Source organism: Mercenaria mercenaria, chromosome 1 (assembly GCF_021730395.1).
Source record: "Mercenaria mercenaria strain notata chromosome 1, MADL_Memer_1, whole genome shotgun sequence".
Taxonomy (NCBI): domain Eukaryota; kingdom Metazoa; phylum Mollusca; class Bivalvia; order Venerida; family Veneridae; genus Mercenaria; species Mercenaria mercenaria.
Window position 1 is genome coordinate 85,609,175 of NC_069361.1, and position 24,877 is coordinate 85,634,051.

At 34.2% G+C, this 24,877-nt stretch overlaps 1 protein-coding gene across 3 annotated transcripts; it reads right to left on the bottom strand.

Moving 5' to 3' along the window:
• Positions 1-6,775: 6,775 nt before the first annotated feature.
• On the bottom strand, positions 6,776-21,980 carry LOC123531748 (actinia tenebrosa protease inhibitors-like). 3 transcript variants are annotated; one of them, XM_053553084.1, is made up of 6 exons: positions 21,843-21,980; positions 19,788-19,874; positions 17,323-17,457; positions 11,951-12,031; positions 10,295-10,435; positions 6,776-9,524 (listed from the first exon to the last, which is right to left on the bottom strand). In XM_053553084.1, exons 1-6 carry the CDS (start codon positions 21,904-21,906, stop codon positions 8,485-8,487), a joined length of 1,548 nt encoding a protein of 515 aa, XP_053409059.1. In that variant the 5' UTR covers positions 21,907-21,980; the 3' UTR covers positions 6,776-8,484. The 3 variants fall into 3 exon arrangements, with proteins under 3 accessions (XP_053409059.1, XP_053409062.1, XP_053409063.1); XM_053553087.1 differs by lacking the exon at positions 11,951-12,031; XM_053553088.1 differs by lacking the exon at positions 19,788-19,874 and having other exon boundaries at positions 21,843-21,959.
• Between the last annotated feature and the right edge of the window lie 2,897 nt (positions 21,981-24,877).

Genomic DNA, 24,877 nt, shown 5'->3' on the forward strand with positions numbered 1-24,877 from the left:
ATCATACTGCTTTGGCACAAGAAGAAACGTTTAGGATTTATTCATCTGTGTTTGATTTACCCCTGAAAACCTGCTTTCTGATTTCGTCAACTTACTTATGGTCAAAAATTAATTTTTACCAAGCCGATAGTAAAATGAAATACCAGTCAGTATTTTTAGTGGATATAAAATATATATAAAAGTACATTGTTTTTTTTTTATAGGAAATTATGTATAAACACTATCCGATGATTTACTCGGTATGTTTGTTAAATTCGGTTATAGAAACGGATTTTGAATTCATTTAACATTGTAAATAATGTAGACCTAAACTTTGTATACATTTTACCGCCTTTTTGCGCGACGTTGTTTTAATGACGTCACGTCCGTTGTTTTTATCGTTATTCTTCCCTGATGAAAGCTTATCGCCGTAACGTTGGAAGTTAATAATTATCTATGAACAAACGCTACATGTGTTGTTGTTGATATTTCCTGTTTATTAGTGCAGATAATACAGTTTTACTTGTGTCAAAATGTCACAATAGATGCACTTTTGTAATACAGAACAGGTAGAATTCGTAAAGGTGCAATTATATTGATCTCTATTTTTATGCCTATATAAAGTAAAAGTACAAGTACAAAGTTCGGTTCATGTATATATCAATGCTCTAGTTATTATGAATTCGGAGATTTTCAGATTCTTTTAAACTAGCCTATATTATGTACAGGTCACACACATAGGCATGGGCATTTTTGAACCTAAAGCAATAATTGGAACAATTACGGTAGACAGTTATACCCCGAAATCACTCGCCGAATATCCAAGAAACATTTGTATGAAATTGTTTTAAAATAGGGCTTGCTGTTTCTGGGGAGAACATTTTTAAAGTTTGCAAAATATACACAAAAGGAAAAAGTGACATCTCTCCCTGGCGACCATGTTATATGGCAAATCAAAATAATCTGAAAAAAAAAAGATCTTGGTAGAAGGTCACACAAAAACTATTTATGTGAAATTATTTCAAAATCAGGCCAACAGGTTTTTGCTTGAAATTGGTTTAAAATCGGGCCATCAGTTTCATGCAAGAAGATTTAAGTTTCTAATATATACATATAGGGAAAAGTTACCATGCCCTCTGTTGGCCATGTTTTTGACAAATCAGAATAATCAATCGTGGTAGAAGGTTAGACAATGACAAATTGTGAGATATTATTTAAAAATCGGGTCAGCAGTTTTATACAAGAAGATTGTTTATTTGTTTTTGGTTAAACGTCGATTTCAACGGTTTTTCGTTATGTAACGGCGGGCAATTTACCTAATCAGTGTTCGTGGATTCTGTACCAATACAAACTTGTTCTCCGCAAGTAATTGCCAACTTGCCCACATGAATCAGAGGTTGAGGCCGTAAGATTTCAGACACAATGTCTTTTATCAAATCGTCACGGAGCATATGCGCCTCGCACAGGGCTCGAACCCGCAACCCCGCGATTTGTAGACCTGTGCTCTCCCTATTGAACTAAGCGGGTTTCTACTATATACATATGGGAAAAGTGACCATGCCCTATGGTGGCCATGTGTTTTGACGAATGAAATTTATCTGAACAATCTTAGTAGAACATTGCAATGTTTAAAATTATTTTAGAATCTATCCAGCAGTTTTTATACAAGAAGATTTTTAAACTTTCTACTATATGCAGATAGGGAAAAATGGGCACGCCCTCTGGTTGCCATATTTTTAAGTGAATCAGAATATTTTGCAATTGATCAATCTTTTATTAGTGTCACTTAAGAACAACTTTAAGCTGTTAAGGAGATGCACATTTAAGATATTTTGGTCCCTATGTGCTACCACGTGGAACCGTTTGAACACTTTTGGTGCACGATAACCCAAGGAATAACCCAGGCCAAGATTCATAAAAATCTATTCAGTGACTTTAGAGATTTCATTTAAATAAATTATTGGCGACGAATTGACGCACGGACGCAAACACAACGGGCACAGTGACATCACAATAGCTCACCATGGTGACTTAACAATGGTTTCTGGTCAATAACTGCAGTTAAGAATGGGATATTACGACCAAGATTGGTATTAAAATTTTGGAGGCCAAAGCTAGTTGCATACTGGGCTATTTAAGTCAGCGACACCTAAAATTTACTAAATTAAAAATCATACAATATATTCACTCAAAATAGCGACCAGTGGTCAAAACAGCTAACACTTCTGTATATTAAAAACAAAAACTTTGATGCATCGAAGTAGTGTTTGTGGTTAATTTCTTTACTACATACTTTCATTTTTTTCGCTTTATCTCATCTATATAGAAGTGACAAATAAAGAAAATATGACTTTCCAATGACAAATAAACTTTTTTAATGGGTATCAGAGGGGGAAATGAAAATTTATATTCTGTTGGATTGAGGCGAATGCCACAAACAAGTTAACAAAACGTACGGGGAAATATTTATTAAACGGGGGCCTAGCAAAACATTCCTTAAAATGCTTTAAATTATTTAACTCTCCGCTTTAAGCCATGTTGTCCTAGTGGTATTGTATCTACGTTCAGTAATTAAATGATAGGTAGATGAATGAGATGAAAACACCATACCTGATTGCATAAAGGCCTACATCTTTCTCTGCATCTAGGCCATAGTTACTATACATGTAAAATACAATTGAGTTAAAAGTGACATATTGTCACTAAGTCTAGGACATATGTAGCTTAATTTCTTAGAGGCTTAGGTTCAATGGCATTTGTGTTACCTGGTTGTTACATATTTCCTCTAAATGACATCAGTAAGGAATGATACACTAGGTAGGGCCAAAATTATATCCATTTGTAAAATAGTTTTCAGCTAAATGCTTTCTTATGTGTTCCATTCTATCCCGGTCTCTTCGTTATCTTATTTATTCACTGGGTTTGTTTCAGCCCGATTATCTTCCTATTTGTTTGAGCGTTCTATGACCTTATATCATTTTCTGTGTCATTCTTAGTGTAACACAATATGTTACAAAAGCTTATTTTATTTAAAATATGTATTTCTTTCATATATAATGTCCCTTTTTCTGCCTTTAACACATATTTGTGTGTTTTAAATACATATTTGTCATATTTTACAGGTTCCGATACTAATAAAGAAACTTTTTTTTGTAATTACTTCCCTTTATACGTAAATTTTGCGTATTTTTATAGTTTTTATTTCGGTTGATGATAAACTATTCGTTTTTAAATTTATTTTTGTTCTTTTTAGTAATGAATGCAAAATTTTATTGGTATCTTTGTTTGTTTTAGCTTATATTTTGTAATATTTTTATTGGTATATAAACTTTCCTACCAACGAATTGATTAGGATATAATTTTAATTTGTCTCCCATGATAGCATTGGGTAATGTGTTTCTGCACATTAAGTCTTTAACTATTTAATCATTTCATGAGGACAGTAAACAGCCCTTGTGCATCATAAATGTATTTCAAATGTTGTTATATTATGAGACGCCATGATGTAGAGTAATTCTCGGAATTTGTCATTCTGATAAAGGCCTTAAGGCCGAAACGTTAATAAAACTAAGTGAAAACTATAGAGTCTTTAAACATTTGGTACCCCTTAGGCTAAATACTGTGTTATAATATTTAAGTTTCTAATATCCTGGTGGCCATGATTTTTGATGAATCAAAATAATTTGAACAATCTTGGTAGAGGGTCACTCAAGGGCCATTTGTGTGAAATTATTTCAAAATCATGCTAACAATTTCATTACAAACGTATATTTAAAAGTTTCTACTCTGTACATATAGGAAAAAGCGACCACCCCCACTCTTACAGTCAGGGGTTTTGACGATCTGTAATAATTTGAACAATCTTGGCAGAGGGTGAGACAAGGTGTAAATTCACCATTTGTGTGAATTTATTTCAAAATCAGGCCAGCAGTTTCATACAAGAAGATTGTTTGAGTTTCCACTATATACAAAGAAGGAGGCCATGCTTTTTTAGATATCGGAATAATGTGAACAATCTTGGTAGATGGTTAATCAAGGACAATTTATGTGAATTTATTTCAAAATAGGACAAGCAGTTTTATACAAGAAGATTTTCAAAGTTTTTACTAAATACATATAGAGAAAAAGTGATCACGCCCCCTCCCCCGGCGGCCATGTTTTGGGATGAATCGTAATAATTTAAATAATCTCGACAGAGGGGTTCGTAAGTATCATTTGCGTGAAATTAATTTGAAATTGGACCAGCGGTTTAAAAGGAGATGTTATAAGAAGAATGTTCTGTTTTTAGCTCTGGCGGTCCCTATGTACAGCCAAGCGGAATCGTTTAAACAACTTTGAAAGAGAACCACCCAAAACACATCCGATCAAGATTCATCGACTTCCGCCCAATGGTTTCAGAAGAGATGTTGTTTGGAGAAAAGTTTGGACGGACGGAAGGACGCCGGACTGGTGAGCGATTACAACAGGTCAACCTGAGCACTTTGTGTTCAGGTGAGTTAAAACAGACACCATATCCCAAGGGTAATAAAACTTAAGCAAAAGCTGCGAGAGCGGGAGTATTGTAACCACCAAAATCGGCATCTTCGGATTGAAAATAATATATATAGTACGACTAACATAACGTAAATGTCGTGCTGAATGATCTGAAAAGCTCGAAATAAAACATCTATGACATAATGTACGGGGAGACGTTTTACGGCTGCCACACGGCACAAACAACGCTAAGTCGAAGTAATTATTTTGCCCAATCATGTATTTAATCTCTATATTATTGCAGATTTGTATATTAATTAAGTGCAAGCTTAGCTTTACTGTAAAATGTAGGTAATTCTTCCATATTATATATGAAGATAAAAGTGTTTCCTTGCGACATATGTTTCGGCGGCTGACGTATTTTTTAAAGGAAAAATACAGAATTTGCTTGTTTTTAGTTAAACATGCCCTTCGTTTGAACTGCGAATGTTGTCAATGTGTTAGGTCTCCTACGACGTATGGTAAAGCAGCAATAAAATACAGATTATGGAATAGTCCGGCAATTTTGAAAATATATGGTTCGTGAGTTTGTTAACGTCAGCATGAAGTACGGGGGCCTCCGTGCCCGTGTGATTAAGGTCGCTAACTTCAAATCATTTGCCCGCATTCGATGTGGGTTCGAGCCTCACTCGGGGTGTTGAATTTTTCATGTGAGGAAGCCATCCAGCTGACTTACGGCAGGTCGGTGGTTCTACCTGGGTGCCCGCTCGTGATGAAAAAATGCACGGAGACCTAGGGTCCTCCTCCACCATCAAAGCTGGAAAGTCGCCACATGACCTGTAATTGTGTCGGTGCAACGTTACATCCAACAAAATAATAAATGAACATGAAGTAACATTTGAGTTATTTTAAACCATGTTGAACTTTTATGGCATTAATTATAGCAAAAGCACGCGACAATGATCACGGCGCAAGTATAACAAAAGGAACAATAAATTTGCCATGAATCGATGTCACTGTCTTGAATGTTTACGTGGCCTAGCCGTAGTTTTTTATCAACCTATTATACATGCATATTACTTAAGAAATAATAAGTTCCCAAGTGTGGTTTTTCGTAGAATAACCCGTGTTTTTAGTTCTTATGCGTAAGAATATATCACGGAGGCCGTATGCCTGAGTGAAATATTGTTTCGCATAAGAACGAAAAACTACGGTTATTCTACGATAAATCACACTTGGGAACTTGTTATTTCGATTCTAACACGACATACAAGTATCAACAGTGTTAGAAAAAAAATGATAACTACCTTTTACGACCGTTCTACGCACCTGGATCGGATGACGTCATTGCACGCGAGTGGTTTATTGCAGAATAACCCGAGATAGATTTTACTCTACATGTATGTGGGTTATTCGCTGGTCGTGTTAGAATGATATATATGTTACAGTTACACGGAATGACAAATATTGTATATTGCTGAAACATGTAATAAAGGTACATTTGTTTACGAGTAAGATCAAAATATCGATTATTCGTGATAGGTCTACTTGTGAAAGTATTACATCTGTTCCATCTTCCAATCTCATTTATTTTAATTGGTTGACTTGTGAAAAGTCTGAGAAGTTGTGAGAGGTGCTGCAAATTTCTTTACCTCTCATACACAGACTGTGCTCTATTGTGACTTGGTTTCATTTTGGTTTCATTTTATGCTTCCAAAGGATATAATACGACGGGATTTTGTCAGTGTTCAGTGTTAACAAATGGGTTTCAATGACATTTTTATAAGTGATAGTTTTGCAGTTTGTGCGAAAAAACTCATTTCTCGCTGACCTTTTGTTCCTTGTTCCAAAAATGAAATGGAAGGGTGAAAAAGTCTTTAAGAGAAGCGTGTTTTGGAGGATTACGATTAGCAAAATACAGCTCACATTTACTGTGTTTCTTTTTTTTGCGGAAAGTTTACTATAAGATTGATATTTTGGCCCACTTTTTATCACACACATATGAAAAAGTATAAGAATAATGCACATGTTTAAAATATGTCACAATTGTATTAAATCTTTACGTAAAAGTGGCTTTAAACGATTGCCTATTGCCCGGCAACATTCAAAATGGACGAACATTCTACTTTGAAGGTTGTCTGAGAAAAGAAAACTGAAAATATTCGTTCATGTTGCCACGACTTAGACATCGTGAACTTAAATACATAAAGTCAGGGATGTAATTGGCTAGAGGTGATTTTGTCGGCCGTGATCAGACGATGTGCGTACTTGCCGCCTACTGGTTATGTCCACGAGCCAAGTACATTTAACAAAAAAGATACTGTTGTGATAAACTTTTATTATGTTAATATAGTCCAGACGCAGACATGAAACTTTATCAAATTTTGAGATAATATAATGTGGATTTTAACTGTGTCGTTTTTATTTATTTATGGAAAGAACATTCATGTGTTAATAGTAAGTTTGAAAAAATAATCGGACTTTATGTTCTCGTCCTTGCATTGTAATGTCGTCTTATCTATTTTTTTGCATGAACATCTGGTAACCCCGTCTTGCAAGTCAAAAGGTTGAGAAGGCATCACTTTTATGTTGAAAGAACGATGTCACGCAAACATGTTTATCCGACGCGAGAAGACGGTCATACAGTGATAATATTCATTCCTTACCGATACACAACTGGTGGCTGCATATACATTACTTAAACAGTTTGTATATGTTGCATTAACATTGCTTGACATTTTCCTTAAAAGGACACGTGCGATTTTAAATGCACACAATACGTCGCAAGGGATAATCTTATTTTTATATCTCAGTTTATCGCAGGAACAGCTTGATATATTCTATCATTTTTGTTAAAGCTTGTAAACGTGATAAAGTATCAGTTTAGAATTTCAGATGACTCATTATGTTAGGAAATACAAAAAGATAAGAATGATATAATAAATATCCTATTTACATATTGTTCGAGTATTGCAGATCTCATTTGCAAATTATTATTTAGTTGTGAGAGATAGCGTACTGATCGAACTACCTTTTCATAATTAGACAAACGGACCAAATTGTTAATCCAACAATATTCAGTTACAGGACCGCAGTCTAGATATTTCTGTTTCAACGGTTTTGGGTGTATACGTAGCGCGACATCACCTGAAAAATGACATAATTAATTTTATATCAAACAAAAAGTGTTTTGCGTTTTACTCTTTGAGTAGAGTACCTTTGCAAACGCTTAAGTCTGTTTGTGTTAACCAAAAACAACAATAATAATATTATTCAGTTTTTAACAACTTTTGAAAGATCTTCAATTTTATCAGTTAATATATTAACACGGTCCTTTACTATAAAAGCGATATACACAGACAGTGTTTGGATATTTTTCGTTTATATTGATTTCCACAATTTAATGATTTTAAAACATGTAGAAAACCCATTTGTATTACGGGTTCAGTCAGCAGGGCACGTGTGTACCTCTTAAGTGTAATGGCATCTGCATTATTTATTTGCAGATCGAGTGCGTACTTATGATTTCGAAATTTTCGAGACTAATATACTGTAAAATCATTAATTTTCGCGGTGGACTATATTTTGCAAATTGAATGATTGGGTCAATTCACAAAGTTAAATCAAAACGAATCAGTGCAATTTTCATTCATTTCATGTTCAAGTTTGAAACTCTAAGAATTTATATTCCCATGAATTAATCGTATTGGCTTGCAAAACCAAATCAAACGCTCTACATGTTATAATATATTCATTTCTAAACCTTCTGTCTAAAGGTATGGGCATAAAAGGAGCGCATGAAGAAGATCTTCCAGCATAATCGATTATTTTGCAAAATTAGATATTGAAATGCGATTAACGTATTGTATATATATATTCTATATTTTGCTATCAGATGGTCATTTACATGTAGAACTGTATAACTGTAATTGAATCGTGTCCTTGTATTCACATCTTGGATATTTACATTATTGTTTCATAACATTCCGATCTATCAAACATTTAAGAGATCCGTTTACAGACAAGTTATTTCTATTTCATACATTTTCTCGCGCATGCCTTGAGAGTACGGAAGTTATTTCCGTTCGAATTACATCCACCCCAAAAAAATGTATGACATTTTCCGGTGATGGCATCATAGTAATACCTCTTAATCGCAGCTTTACACGTGCCAGTAAAAGCCGGAAGAGAGCAGACAGGCTTTTTACATAATTTGTTACACGGCCTCTTCTTTCTGAAATTGTTTCCGTTCGGTTGACATCCTCTGAATGGTTTACATTTGTTTGTAATAGAGTCGTAATAGAATCGCTTTTCTGCCGTTTTGCATGAACCGACGTTAATTGGCTTTGAGCATAATGGACATGTACTACCACATGACTTTTTACACATTTCTTTGCTTGGGAAGTTATTGCTGTTTCCATAGCAACCACCGTATCGGAACATTTTGCATTTACAGTCTGATGCGTCATAAAAATATCTTTTAACAAATTCTTTACAAGGACCTGGATCTGCTGGCTTAACGCATAAAGGCTGAGTCCCACATTCAGTATATTCACAACGCTGTTTACATTTTTCAAGTGTTTCAAATCGATTAGCATTTCCTCCACACCCACTGTAGATAAACTTCTCACATTTGCCTGATGTTGAATTGTAACCGTAACTTTGAATATAGGCAAGGCACATGATATCACCATCGCCATGAGGTTTTATTGGTAGATTACAGACATCTAAACATTTACAATTTGTTTCACACCATTCTTTATTAAGAAAGTTGTTAGCGTTGGCATCACAACCGCCGTAAAAAAAGCCTTCACATTTGCAAGATGTTGTGTTATAGAACCATCTAGACATCCGTGCTTTGCAAGGCCCTGGAAATCTCGGATCTTCACAAGCAGGGTTATATTTCATTGGTATCTCGCATGATGCTTTGCAATGGGCGAGACTAAGAAAATTGTTTTCATTTGGATGACAACCACCCCAAAAGAAAGATTCACACTGACATGTATCTGTGTTGTAGAAGTATCTAGGAGTTGTTTTTAAACATGGACCAGATTTCTTTGGCTGTAGGCAGTCTAAAATAAACATAATTTATTTTATGTTTTCCAGTGAATTATAAAGTTTTCCCAGTGAAATAAAAGTGATAATCCAAAGTTTTGAAACAATAGATTATCATTTTTATTTTTCACTGTTTTTGCCGAACTAGTTCCGGTCCTCCGTCGCGATTAGAGTCAAATTGTATACCGAGCGTTATGAACACCGGGGACCCTAATGACTATGACGTCATTTTATTTGTGTTATGCTTTCTGCTGACTTTTCCCGCGATTTTCGACATTTTATAAATTATGCAATAAAAGTAGAGTTTTACACATGAAATAAAAAGAAAATTTGTTTGTGTCAGTGAAATATCAATTTTATTTCACTCGTGAGCACCAAAAAAAGTCATTTTCACTCGTGGCTACGCCACTCGTGAAAATATCTGTTTTTGATGCTCACTTGTGAAATAAAACTGATATTTCACTGAACCAAACAAATATCCTCTATGTCATAAAGCGAAATACACTACGTATTGTAATATTCTTTCTTTCAGTAAAATACTTAATTCAGATCCATTTGTATATATAACACTTAAAATATATTTACAATATACACATAATTATGTTTATCGTACGGATATATCTTGTGACAATATGACCTATTTCGTTTTAATGTTTGTCTTACAACTGTTATCTTTTTCAATTTTAATTCCAGATAAAGCGTTTTGTCTTCTTCGGTACATATTTTTGTGATACCGGTATTAATAGAAAGAGTTATAATTACTTGTAGTAGGTTTCATTATTTTTACCTTTCAAAGGTTTTGGATCTGGCTCCGGTTCATTCTTACAACATATTCCACTGGCATCTGGAAAATCTCCCGTAAAGTTGCAAGTGTGGCCAACAGGACAACGGAAACCAGCAATTCCACCACAAATACCATGGCATATGTCTTCGAAACAAAAATAATATTTATCATTTAGCTGTTATATGATTTTGTGCATTAACTAAATATATGAAAATATCTGACCACACATTTGTAACAGATGACTTACTTTATTATTCATCATGTTATAAACTCGGAAAGTTGCTTGTCCAAGTACTTTATCAATGTTCCGCGGTCACATTATTCGCCCCCTTAACACTTAGCCTGCTGGCGGCAAGTGATTCTGCCTTTGCGACCAGTGCAGACCAAGATCAGCCTGCACATCCATGCAGTCTGATCATGGTCTGCACTGTTCGCCATTCAGTTAGTATCTTTTTGGTAAGTACCCCTTTTAATAGTTAATGGCACTGTCCAAATTGAAAGATGGACAAGTTCATTATAGAAATCTAGCAGTGTAAGGGTTAAAGGCACCATTCGCGGATAATAAAAGACTATAGTACGTCTCTGTATTAAGGGGGCGATTATTATATTCCTAGGTAAAAATCTAGTAATAAAGAAGATTTTTAGTATTTCCCATTTTAAACCTAATTATATACAGTCATAAAAAGTCCAGTTGTTATTTCATCTTTCGTGTTTGCAAGAACTTGTTTAAACACTGACATAAGGTGTGTGAAATAAATGTTTTTGTACATTTGATAAATCGGAAATAATAGCGTAACGTCATTTATCCAAATAAGGTAGAGTGGAACTAAGCCTGGACTTAGTGTGCGGAAATAGAAACCATTCTATGAATTTATGGCCACATGTGATTGAAATTAATAAAACAGCAACGTTATTTTGGATAAAGATCAAAATTTGGTATAAGGCATTTCTAGTCTACCCAAAGGACGAGTTTTTCACTGGATTTAGGCATCACCCATAGATAAGCAAGTTCTATATAACAGTTCTATCAAGATATACCAAAGATAAAAGGTAAGGGTAGATTTCCGGGAAGCACTGAGTACCCCAAACACGGCTATAGAGCCACGCATATTCAAAGTAGGCCCACAACATAAAAAAGATGTAACGGAAAAATATTATAGACGGATTGCTTAACAATTATTCCAAATAATCTCCCAAAATCAATCAGCTTAAAATGCGCGGATCTTTTTTATCATATCTCAAAACCAAGCACACGGACCTATACATTTTATTTCTCCATGCTGTAGGCTTTATGTTTATTTACGACTGTGAGAAGTTTCAAAAGTATCTACATTGTGGAAAATATTCTATTTGCGAAAATGTATTCAAAGTTGTAATTTTCCCATAGAGTGAGTTCCAAATTTTCAAATAAACCTAGCAAAAGATCAAGCATAAGGCACTAAAAAATGTCGGTTATAGGAAACTATACGTATAAATCATTACGATCTTTTGTGAGTTTCAAAACTAATTGTACATTTATTTATTGAAATAGCAGCATAAAGATATACTTGAACAGCGACCTGCAGGATCTAGAATTTATTTTTCCTTGTTAAAAATAAGAATTTAAGACCCGAATTACAAAAGAAGTTTAAAAATAAAAATATTATAATCATGAAATACCTGGAGGACAGACTGGGCAACATTCGCCTTTTGGTGTGTAAGAATTATCACAGTTAGGCCTTACACATGTAATTGGACATTCTGAAAAACATCATGAAATATGCACGAACTTGAACGAAATTGGTTCAACGAAACGCAGCAAAATAAATAAATAATTTTAGTGTGTGAGTTAAATATACATATTTATTCTATATCTATTTTATCTATCCAATCGCAAACGTTCATTTGCAACACGTGACCTTACAATATATTACGGTATTTGGATGCACGTGCGTACAAAAATCCTGTATTTTCTGTATTTGGACGGTTCAACAGTCCCATGTTAAACATACGATAAATCCCGAAACGCGTGAAAATGTTCCAAATGTAAATCGGATGAATAAGGCGCTCTATGTATAGAGCTTGATTATGCGTCTTGAAATCTGGATTTAAATTGAGTTTTTTGTTTACAACACACAAAAACAATTCAAGTGATAACACTGCTATCTGGTTTAGATATTAAAACGTTCGTTAATAATCAAAAACTTGAAAATACAGTAAAAAAGATCATCAGATGTTGGAATATTTGAAAAGTCGCTAAAAGAAGCCGTTCCGGGCGAAACCTAGAAATTGGAAGATATCAGCCCTGACTGTCTGAATTTTTTATTTAACGGTTAAGAAACAAAATGGAGAAGATTATGGATGGCAGCGGACGGGCGGTCAGCATCCAAAACATGTCTGCTCTCTAATTCAGTTTTCATTGGATCTTCACCAAACTTGCTGACAATGTTTGTGGACATAACATCTCGGCCAATTTCGATAACCAGTCAAATTGTACCAGGCACTCTTTGATTACTCGAAAAACGGGGAATTTAGCCTTGTCCGCTCTCTTATAATAAGTTGAACAGTTTTCATCCGATCCTCACCAAACTTGCTGACAATGTTTGTGGGCATAATATCTCAGCCAAGTATTATTACCACCCAAATCTCAAAATGGCTGTTGTAGGGAGGTCGCACCATATACTTATTTTTAATAATGATACGCAGAAAAAACAACATTCAATGAATTACGTATATTACGTATGAAGTGAAATAAATATAGAATAAAAAGGTTATTAACGGCCTAACATTGTTCTGTATAATATATATTTGCACTCATACAAAGCTGGGAAAAACTAGAAAAGGCAGGAATACAATATTCAGTGAAACATTTTTAATTTAAACTATTATTATAGTAAGATAAAATAGATATAGAATAAAAAGGTTGTTTAACATTGTACTGTACAATACGAGATATATTTGGACGCGTACCCAGCTGAGAAAACCATATTGAACTCGCCTAGCGGCTTCTCCAATATGGTTTTCTCAGCTGGGTACTCGTCCAAATATATATCCGTATTGTAGAGAACAATGTTAAATAACCTAATAAAATAAGAATGTTAATATAAGGATAAGGTCATGTCATTTAAGCGGAACCATTTGAACCGTGTCGTTGTGGACGAACCTTACACTGAATGACGACACACGACGGATACAGTTAATGTAAGCCTGCCATAAATGTTTCAAAATAAAACAAGTGGAAACCTTACAGGTCGCTCAACACGACAAAAACGAAAATGTTGGTCAAAACTTACTACATGTATAATTCAGGGAAAACGTTTCCAACGAAATAACCATTTTCAAGACTACACCCTTTCCAAAACAAAACCCTATATCATTATACGTACAAATATATACGGCCAGGTCAAACATAACAAGAGGCCTAGTCAGTGTAAAACTTGTAAACGAGGGTCATATTGGGCAACGATCTATTTCGGCTATGAAAGAATCATTACAGTTTGCACATTATTCAGTTGAGCATTGTAAACGATTGAAGCATTATCAATGGGTACTTTGTTTGGATACTTTGTTTGTATATATATATATATATATATATATATATATATATATATATATATATATATATATATATATATATATATATATATATATATATATTAATAATAATTCTCTCTACTATATAATTTATAATGCGAACTTGTATCCTAGCGGATCTCACGTATGGGAAAGTCAACTGTTCTGAATATAATTATATCCCTTAACACAAATTATCTATATATATTCAATGTATCCTCGAGATCCAGTTTACTTTCAGAGAGAGAAAATATAGCTTCTCTGGTCCCAATCAGTTATAAAGACTAAAAAGTCACTACTGATTTGTGAGACATGAAAACAGAGATTTGAGTATATATATGCAAATGTTGAACCAGTACGAATGTGTAGTACAATTCAGGCTCGTATATAAAGCAGTATCGAAACTAATCTTATTGGGTTAGTGGACTTGCTGTGGCATGTGCGTGTTCGTTTGTACTGCTAGGCGCTTTGCCGTAATTGGTCTGGTATATTGTGGTGGTGATTTAGTTCGTATTAATTAATTCTCTCTACTATATAATAATTTATAATGCGAACTTGTATCCTAGCGGATCTCACGTATGGGAAAGTCAACTGTTCTGAATATAATTATATCCCTTAACACAAATTATCTATATATATTCAATGTATCCTCGAGATCCAGTTTACTTTCAGAGAGAGAAAATATAGCTTCTCTGGTCCCAATCAGTTATAAAGACTAAAAAGTCACTACTGATTTGTGAGACATGAAAACAGAGATTTGAGTATATATATGCAAATGTTGAACCAGTACGAATGTGTAGTACAATTCAGGCTCGTATATAAAGCAGTATCGAAACTAATCTTATTGGGTTAATGGACTTGCTGTGGCATGTGCGTGTTCGTTTGTACTGCTGGGCGCTTTGCCGTAATTGGTCTGGTATATTGTGGTGGTGATTTAGTTCGTATTAATTAATTCTCTCTACTATATAATAATTTATAATGCGAACTTGTATCCTAGCGGATCTCACGTATGGGAAAGTCAACTGTTCTGAATATAATTATATCCCTTAACACAAATTATCTATATATATTCAATGTATCCTCGAGATCCAGTTTACTTTCAGAGAGAGAAAATATAGCTTCTCTGGTCCCAATCAGTTATAAAGACTAAAAAGTCACTACTGATTTGTGAGACATGAAAACAGAGATTTGAGTATATATATGCAAATGTTGAACCAGTACGAATGTGTAGTACAATTCAGGCTCGTATATAAAGCAGTATCGAAACTAATCTTATTGGGTTAGTGGACTTGCTGGCATGTGCGTGTTCGTTTGTACTGCTAGGCGCTTTGCCGTAATTGGTCTGGTATATTGTGGTGGTGATTTAGTTCGTATTAATTAATTCTCTCTACAATATAATAATTTATAATGCGAACTTGTATCCTAGCGGATCTCACGTATGTGAAAGTCAACTGTTCTGAATATAATTATATCCCTTAACACAAATTATCTATATATATTCAATGTATCCTCGAGATCCAGTTTACTTTCAGAGAGAGAAAATATAGCTTCTCTGGTCCCAATCAGTTATAAAGACTAAAAAGTCACTACTGATTTGTGAGACATGAAAACAGAGATTTGAGTATATATATGCAAATGTTGAACCAGTACGAATGTGTAGTACAATTCAGGCTCGTATATAAAGCAGTATCGAAACTAATCTTATTGGGTTAGTGGACTTGCTGTGGCATGTGCGTGTTCGTTTGTACTGCTAGGCGCTTTGCCGTAATTGGTCTGGTATATTGTGGTGGTGATTTAGTTTGTATTAATTAATTCTCTCTACTATATAATAATTTATAATGCGAACTTGTATCCTAGCGGATCTCACGTATGGGAAAGTCAACTGTTCTGAATATAATTATATCCCTTAACACAAATTATCCATATATATTCAATGTATCCTCGAGATCCAGTTTACTTTCAGAGAGAGAAAATATAGCTTCTCTGGTCCCAATCAGTTATAAAGACTAAAAAGTCACTACTGATTTGTGAGACATGAAAACAGAGATTTGAGTATATATATGCAAATGTTGAACCAGTACGAATGTGTAGTACAATTCAGGCTCGTATATAAAGCAGTATCGAAACTAATCTTATTGGGTTAGTGGACTTGCTGTGGCATGTGCGTGTTCGTTTGTACTGCTAGGCGCTTTGCCGTAATTGGTTTGGTATATTGTGGTGGTGATTTAGTTCGTATTAATTAATTCTCTCTACTATATAATAATTTATAATGCGAACTTGTATCCTAGCGGATCTCACGTATGGGAAAGTCAACTGTTCTGAATATAATTATATCCCTTAACACAAATTATCTATATATATTCAATGTATCCTCGAGATCCAGTTTACTTTCAGAGAGAGAAAATATAGCTTCTCTGGTCCCAATCAGTTATAAAGACTAAAAAGTCACTACTGATTTGTGAGACATGAAAACAGAGATTTGAGTATATATATGCAAATGTTGAACCAGTACGAATGTGTAGTACAATTCAGGCTCGTATATAAAGCAGTATCGAAACTAATCTTATTGGGTTAGTGGACTTGCTGTGGCATGTGCGTGTTCGTTTGTACTGCTAGGCGCTTTGCCGTAATTGGTCTGGTATATTGTGGTGGTGATTTAGTTCGTATTAATTAATTCTCTCTACTATATAATAATTTATAATGCGAACTTGTATCCTAGCGGATCTCACGTATGGGAAAGTCAACTGTTCTGAATATAATTATATCCCTTAACACAAATTATCTATATATATTCAATGTATCCTCGAGATCCAGTTTACTTTCAGAGAGAGAAAATATAGCTTCTCTGGTCCCAATCAGTTATAAAGACTAAAAAGTCACTACTGATTTGTGAGACATGAAAACAGAGATTTGAGTATATATATGCAAATGTTGAACCAGTACGAATGTGTAGTACAATTCAGGCTCGTATATAAAGCAGTATCGAAACTAATCTTATTGGGTTAGTGGACTTGCTGTGGCATGTGCGTGTTCGTTTGTACTGCTAGGCGCTTTGCCGTAATTGGTCTGGTATATTGTGGTGGTGATTTAGTTCGTATTAATTAATTCTCTCTACTATATATATATATATATATATATATATATAGACTGGTTTGAGGGAACATGCTTTTGTTAACGATCAAAGATCGTTGCCGGATCCCAACAGAAAAAAGTTCCTAGAACATGTATATCTAACGGTACTTTACGGAATGAACAGAATTATGTTCCCAAATACCAGGTATAATAAGGATATATACATTTTATGTGTAAATGTTGTTAACCTATTAAAAGATATCAATGAAGATAAGTAAGTATTAATTGTTTCGAAATCTGCAGGTCAGCAAGGTTTCCGCTTTCTGAACAGAATTAAAAGATCAACTGACATAAAACTGGCTAGTAGTGGTCAGCATAAATACAACCAGACCATGAATTATTATTACCAGGTGTCGGTATCTGACATGTTTTACCACAACCGTTGGAGCAACATTTCTGCCTGTCAGGACAATCATTGTCACTGGAGCACGCCTGTACACAGATACCAAATCCCGTCGGTTTAGGACATGTTCCAGGTTTCTCTGTAAAGAAAAATGACAAAAAAAATCAAATTTTCCGAATCATTACGGAAAAACGTACATACAAAAAGGGTAGGTATGAGCTGTCAATATGGCTGGCTACAAATAACTTAACTTATAGAAGGTAGCTGGTTCTGCTCAGGTGCCAGCTCCTGATGAAATAACGCAAGAAGGGGGCACTGGGTATCTTCCTCCACCATTAAATCTGAAAACCGGCCATATGACCTATATTTGTGTCGGTGCGGCGTAAAATCCAACAAAAAATACATCAAAGTGGTGCTTGGGGGTATTAATCATCTTAAGTCACAGCCCTAGTTTCACATTTACTCAAGTACGTACTTTGATTATGCATACAGTTTCTTTTCATCATTAAATCGACATGTTAAGCATTTATTACTTGGTTTATGCAGAGAAGAGATAGAAAATATTAATGGCAACCCTTTCGGCAATGATGAAATATTTTATCGGTCCTTATAAGTAAGAAAATAAATTTGTTAGAGTAAACGAGCTAATTAATAGAATCTTTTAGATCTTTGGGAATATAAAATTCTATTTTATCTTTCCTTGTTAGATAGAGAATGAATTTATCAGTGTAAACAAGCTCATTAAGTAAATATATTTGATCTCTGGAACTTAAAATACAACGAAGGAAACATAATAACAATCTAGGTTTAATTGAGTCTGTTCACAAGAAGTAATTACATGTGCAACAACAGTCATTCCTAAAGAGGCGTACGAGAAACTCTACACGAAACAACATTAAATGAAGTCAATGATCAAGCATAATCAGAAAGAATAATAACACGTAGTCTAAGTATGGAGAAGTCTCAGCACTGGAATTCTTGTTCAAGTGCGTACTTAGACTATGCATACAGTACAATGTACATTTTCATCTTTAAATCGACATGTTAAGAAATGTGGTGTAAAATTTATTACTTGGGTTATGCATAGAGGAGGTAGAAAATGTTAATGGCAACCCTTTCGCCAATGATAAAATATTTTTTTCGGTCCTAATTAGTAAGAGAATCAATTTATGTCTCATTGTTTCCCCAAAGGAAAGCTTGTGTAACACTTCGTATAGAAAACTCAACTACTGTATGAATTGAATATAGGGTATTTATTTACAAAATACCGGAAAACAAAATTACATTAAAGTGTAGGAAAAAGTATGAGTTATCTATATCCAGGCGATAAGAAACCGCCGACAAAACAATTAGAAGCTATTTAACGCTAAAAATACATATATACACAGACATATTTGTATAATACAAGCGACAAGAAACTAGAGCCAAAGAAAAACCGACAATAAAATTGAACGTCTACAGACCTAAAATATGGAGGAGGTAGGGGAAGGTGGAGGTTGTTACGAGCAAATATATATTGAACTAATCCTTTCCGCATCCAAAACAAGAATGATTTACAAGACGGCGATTGGTTTAACCGCATCACGTGACTAGGGATCTCGATTCTCATTGGCTCTACTTAATTATCTTATCCACGATGCTACCTTCTATTGTATGCGTCATAAAGTTAACTTAATTGAATCATAAAACGTAGAACTTTAATAGAAAATACAAATGGTAAACACCTAAATCCTTTTATATAAGTTTATATAAAATTTATTTATGTCTCATTGTTTCCCCAAAGGAAAGCTTGTGTAACACTTCGTATAGAAAACTCAACTACTGTATGAATTGAATATAGGGTATTTATTTACAAAATACCGGAAAACAAAATTGAGTCTGTTCACGAGAAGTAATTACAGGTGCAACAACCGTCGCTCCTAAAAGAGTCTTACGAGAAACTATACACGAAACGGCATTAAATGAAGTTAATAATCAATCAGAAAGAATAATAACACAAAGTCTAAGTATGAGGAAGTCTCAGCACTGAAAGTCTGTAGTTGGTGAAAAGTTTCCCGGAAGAAAAACGTAACAACGTTAAGTAATATCAGTCATGGTTTGATGGAACATTTGCATGGTAGGCAATGAATGGACTAAAAACCGTCACCCCGTAGCGCAAATTTAAGCGGAACTCTCTTATAACATCACGTTGAATGAGGTTGACGATTTGAAAGGAACAAAAAATGGTTGATTGAGTCCAACTAGTTAAACAAAGACACTTGTTGACGAGAACTTAACGTTACTGTTTATTAAGCGAAAACAAATAATTTGTTAGAGATACAAACATTTAAAAACAAACTCAGAACAAGTTTACATTGAATGCTTTTATAGAATCTGCGTGCGGAAACAACCGTTATGATTGGTATAAAACTTTTAAGCAGACGAGAAACAATTTATAAGATTTAAATGTAAGTTATAGATGAATATTACTTGGATTGCACACTGGACAACATGCTCCTATCGGAGTGTAAGTACCATATTTACAGACAGGTAAATCACACTGGACTGTTAAACAATCTGAAAAAGAAATAGAAAAAATACGTTATATTTAAAGAAGTAAATATAAAGCAATTTTCAAGACTAATGGAGATTGGTTTGATTTCTTGTGACTCTTCTGTTGCCACCCTTTGATGACAAAATATCAAGCATGATGTTTTATACAGTATCGAGTTCAACACGAAAATATGAATTTTACATATTTGGCTGCATATTTGAAATGCCAGTGACGAAATATAATACAGGTCCTAGAACAGTTGCTAATAGATATTATCTTGAATGAATGAGCTCTTTAATCAAATATTAATATCAAAGAATGCAACAAGCAAACTAACAGTTTACATCATAATTCCAATACATTTGTTTTACATTTACCCTGTATTTAACCCTACTAATGTCTTCCTTTCTGCACAACAGTTAATTTGTATATATGTATAGTAGTTAAGGGAATTAAGGTGTTAGGTTTTTGCACTTTTTATATCACAACTGTTCGGAAGCACTAGGTGAATTGAGTAGCCAAGGAAACCTGACAGTCACAAGGTTTTAATTTGATTTGAACTAGTGACCTAATTTTTGAACCCAGATGACTCGTATTTTAACTTGACCTTGATTTCATCAAGGCTATCATTCTGACCAAATTTTATGAAGATCATGTGTAAAATGCAGCCCCTGTTGCGTACACAAGGTTTTTCTTAAATTTGACCGGGTGACCTAGTTTTTGACACCAGATAACCCACATTCAAATTTGACCTAGACTTTATCCAGTCAAATATTCTGATCAAATTTAATGAAGATTCGGTGTAAAATGCAGTCCCTATTGCATACACAAGCTTTTTCTTTGATAATCATTCTGACAAAATTTCATGAAGATCAGTTGAAAAATACAGCCTCTATCGCATACACAAGCTAAATGTTGACAGACAGACAGACAGACGACGGACGCCGGACATCGAGTGATCACAAAAACTCACCTGGGCAATGCTCAGGTGAGCTGAAAAGTGGGAACTTCACGGGCCGCTCGGCATAAATAAAATGGAATATTGCAATCTTAGTTTGATTGAACCCGTTCATAGATGGTAGTGGAAACGATGTTGCCGTCCACGACTGCACAGAACTCAACATTTCCACGTATAACAAGTCAAAATACAATTTAGAGATATCTACAGTATGCATTCATACGGCGAGCGATGTGCATGGCAACTTCACTGAGTCAAGGATATTTAACAAACGCCTATTTAAGTCGCAATTAATGTGAAATAACAATCTACATTCTAGATATGCCATGACTTATTAGAATTTCAGAATCAATCTTAACACAATGCTAAAGTGTTAATAACATTCTTGTTTATATTTTGCATGCTTGAACAACCGATATAAATTCTAATTTTACAGAAGATGACACAACATTTAATCATAAAACCCATCTTCTCGTTAATACATTTGTATATTTACGAATAATAATTTATGCAAGTCCAAGCTTGATCCGATTTTACCTTGTTTACAAACCGGGCAACACTTTCCTTCAAGAGTGTAAAACCGTACTTGCAGAAGCATAGCACACCTGACTGCTGAACAATCTGGTGTTTAAGTAAAATGTAAGATGCTACAACGTAACGTGATTTAATATAACTATTTCTTTTGTGCACAGGGAAGGGAGCTAGTTTGAAGTTTATTATTTTCTAATTCCTGTATGGGATGCTCAAAGGCGTCTTCAACAGGGATTAAATAAAAACAGCTGACTCTCATGAATTCAGTTACGAGGTCCATGCAATCTCAGAATATTTAACTTTTGGAAGTTTGAAATGTAAGAATTGCTCTAAATTGTTAAGTTTTAATTCGGTTTTGATAAATTATGCGTTTGTCGTTTGTCCTTGGTTATAATATTAACGATGTTGAAACTAAAACCTAAATGAGTAATGAATTTTAACATAACTATAATATTATGTCATGAAAATTTGATTTCATTTATTATAAGTAAATAATACTTACTAATATCATGCGATGTAGACAGCGATGCCGTCAGCATGAAAATTAAGCCAAATAATATCAGCATCACTATTTTTAAAAGCGAAACGTACTAACAACCTGCTGTCTCAAAACATTTTTGCCGACTGAAATAATCTTGACTATATAAGAGTTGCGTAAGTTTGGCTACAAGCTGTTGCATAAACTTATTATTTTATTTAACGCAATGCGGACTTTCGGATGCAGCTGGTATTGATCAGTCACAGTACTAACATATACCTTTGCCTTTTCATACAACTGTTGTTAAGAACCTGATATTATTCAAAAGAAGTAATATTATATCACATTTTAATCCAATGAAAAAACAATCAGCCATAACAGGTGATATTGACATCGGAAACAGTCACGAAGAATAAACAATTGTTTCGGCCATAAAGAGAACTCGAAACCTCTCAATCTATGATCTCGTACTTTACCTACCCAAGTAAATGTAAATTCGATTATTTTTTACATAAAACATAAATTACAAAATTATTTTCATTGTAATTTGTAACGTCTACAATGCACCCCCATCCCTAGACTTTTTAGGTACCAAATTGTTCGGCAGGACCAATTCTTTCAACATAAAAAATGTTCGCATGAAAAATATCTTTTGAACTCTATATGATTTCACTGTTTCCATGGCAACCGTTCATTTTTGGAAAGGTCAACAATATAGATGATGACTAGTCATATCTTGGTCAGTTTTGATGATAAAACAATAATAATGGTATCAAAATTGAGCTGAGACATTGGACTTTAGATAGCAGCATTCTTATATTAATTAACTATTTCGCATATTCATTTGTTTATGCTAGAAAAAAAATGGTGAAATTAAATCTTGATATGGTGTAAAAGCTAACTGTATAGAATAGTGCTTTAGATTTTGTTCAAAACACTACACCATTTACAGTATGTTTACCATCCAGATATAACGATCGTTTTTAAAATTCCCAGGATTGCAAAGACGAGTAAGGCGAATGGAATCGTTCTGATTCTTTCCAAACATAGTCGGTAGCATCTTTGTATAGACCTCTCATATTGATTATAATCTACCTCTTGTAGTGGCTTCAAGAGCTAAAATTATGAAACAAAACGTTAAACAACTACTCATAAGCCACTCGACGGATTTTCACCAGACGTGGTGTGTTGTCTTTCTCATTTTATTCAGATGATATCGCCTGACCCGTATTAGTGATAGCAAGAGCTAATAGAAAGAAAAACGACTTATTCTCATGAACCGCTCTGTGGATCTCAACCAAACCTAGTTGTAGCATTTTTGAGTTAAATTTATCTCTCTCACGAATGTTCAGTTTTTTCTTCGTGCAATTTGTAAAACGTATAAAAAAGTGCACAGGCAATGGGATTCTCTTAGGAATCTGCAAAATGATGTTGTTACAAGAGCAAACTATGCGTTTAAGCTACATTTATAACAATCATTTACGAATTCAGTGATAACAACAGTCATACAACAGAATGAAACATTTCACTTACTTAACTATCTATATTATGGAAGCAATTATGGAAGCAAAGAACGCAATCAAAAGTATAACACTGGACACGAAATGATCAGTCTGTTCAAGTGTGGTCATGGAATGTGCACCAATCTCTCGAGCTCTTTTTATCAAAATTTACACTGAACGGACTTTATGATCTCATCAAATAATAATAGGAACAATTTACAATACAGGTTGGTTTGATTGATTATATGTCTTTGCAATTATTTCAAAACAAAAAATATTTAATATATTGTGCAATAGTTATGAGGCCCCGAACATTAAGCGGGGAATTATAGCTTTAATAATCAAGTGCAGGCTCATAGTTTCAATTCAAGGAAGGTAACATGTACAATTCTATGTACTCAGGCAGTGTACGATTGCGTTCCCTTGGTTTATAACTGAATATAATGTCGTAAAGTCAAAATCAATGCAAAACCAAGAAAATAAATAAACAAAACATTCAATATTATCTGCGAATGTCTACAGTTTTTGTGTGTGTACTTTTAGCATGTGTAATTGTTGAGTTCTGCTCAACCCGTGGCTAGAGGGCGTGGACGGTAGCATGCATTTTCACTACCGTCCATGAACAAGCTCAATCAAACCGAACCTGCAACATTTTCGTTTTTGTCGTGTTGAGCGGCCTGAGGAGTTTCCACTTCTTCTATTTTATTAATAAAATATGTAAAAGGATCCATTGGAAGCATAGAATGCAACCAAAAAAAAAAGAAAAGAAAAAGAACAATAGCAGACTCGGTTTGATTGAGTCTGTTCATAAGAGGTAGTAAAATGTGCAGCACCCTTCACGCCCATAGCACCTGCTTAAGCGGAACTATTAGCTTGCTAGTCGCAATTGTATCTGCCTTTGCAAACAGTGCAAATCAAGAACAGTCTGCGCACCTGTGCACTCATAATCTGCATTGTTCGCTATTCAGCCAGTACATTTTTAAGAAAACATATTTTGAGGAGGAATTCTTTGGGAGTTTTAAACCCGTGATATGACAATGATCATATTGAAACATTAAGATTTGATGTAACATTAACATCAAAATTAAATTATCTAATATAAAAGATAATAAGGGAACATAAACTGACAACATTTTTCACAGTACATGTATTGGTGGGGGGGGGGGGGGAATGGTTATAAAAAAACAAAGAGTTTAAGATAGTTAGTCTGGTTATAAAATTATAAAACATAGTCAAACTTGTGTTATCAGCCATATCTAAATAAAGGCTACTCTGTGAACAAAAGCAATATTCTTCTATTAGAAACCTACATTAACTTTACAGGGCAAATATACCTCCGAACAAAGGTCAACTGTTAACAAACGGACGACCATTGTTCACAAGTTTGACTGTACCATCATTCATTTGATGCCATATACTAAAACATATGTGTTTTTAAACTTTAAACTTTGTTTTCGTATTAATCTTAAAGTTACGGTCCTACATGTACATTTCGATTCTACAGATATTCAATGTGGATGAAGTAGGATTCTCTGGTAAAGAAAGACAGTGAACCAA

Bases quoted from the DNA above. Each gene is read 5' to 3' on its own strand.
- LOC123531748 (XM_053553084.1), bottom strand. From the start codon at position 21,906: ATGCTGATATTATTTGGCTTAATTTTCATGCTGACGGCATCGCTGTCT. The intron at 19,875-21,842 runs GTAAGTATTATT...TTTCTTTTTCAG, and splicing joins GTCTACATCGCATGATATTA to ATTGTTTAACAGTCCAGTGT. The intron at 17,458-19,787 runs GTAATATTCATC...TTTTCTTTACAG, and splicing joins TTGTCCAGTGTGCAATCCAA to AGAAACCTGGAACATGTCCT.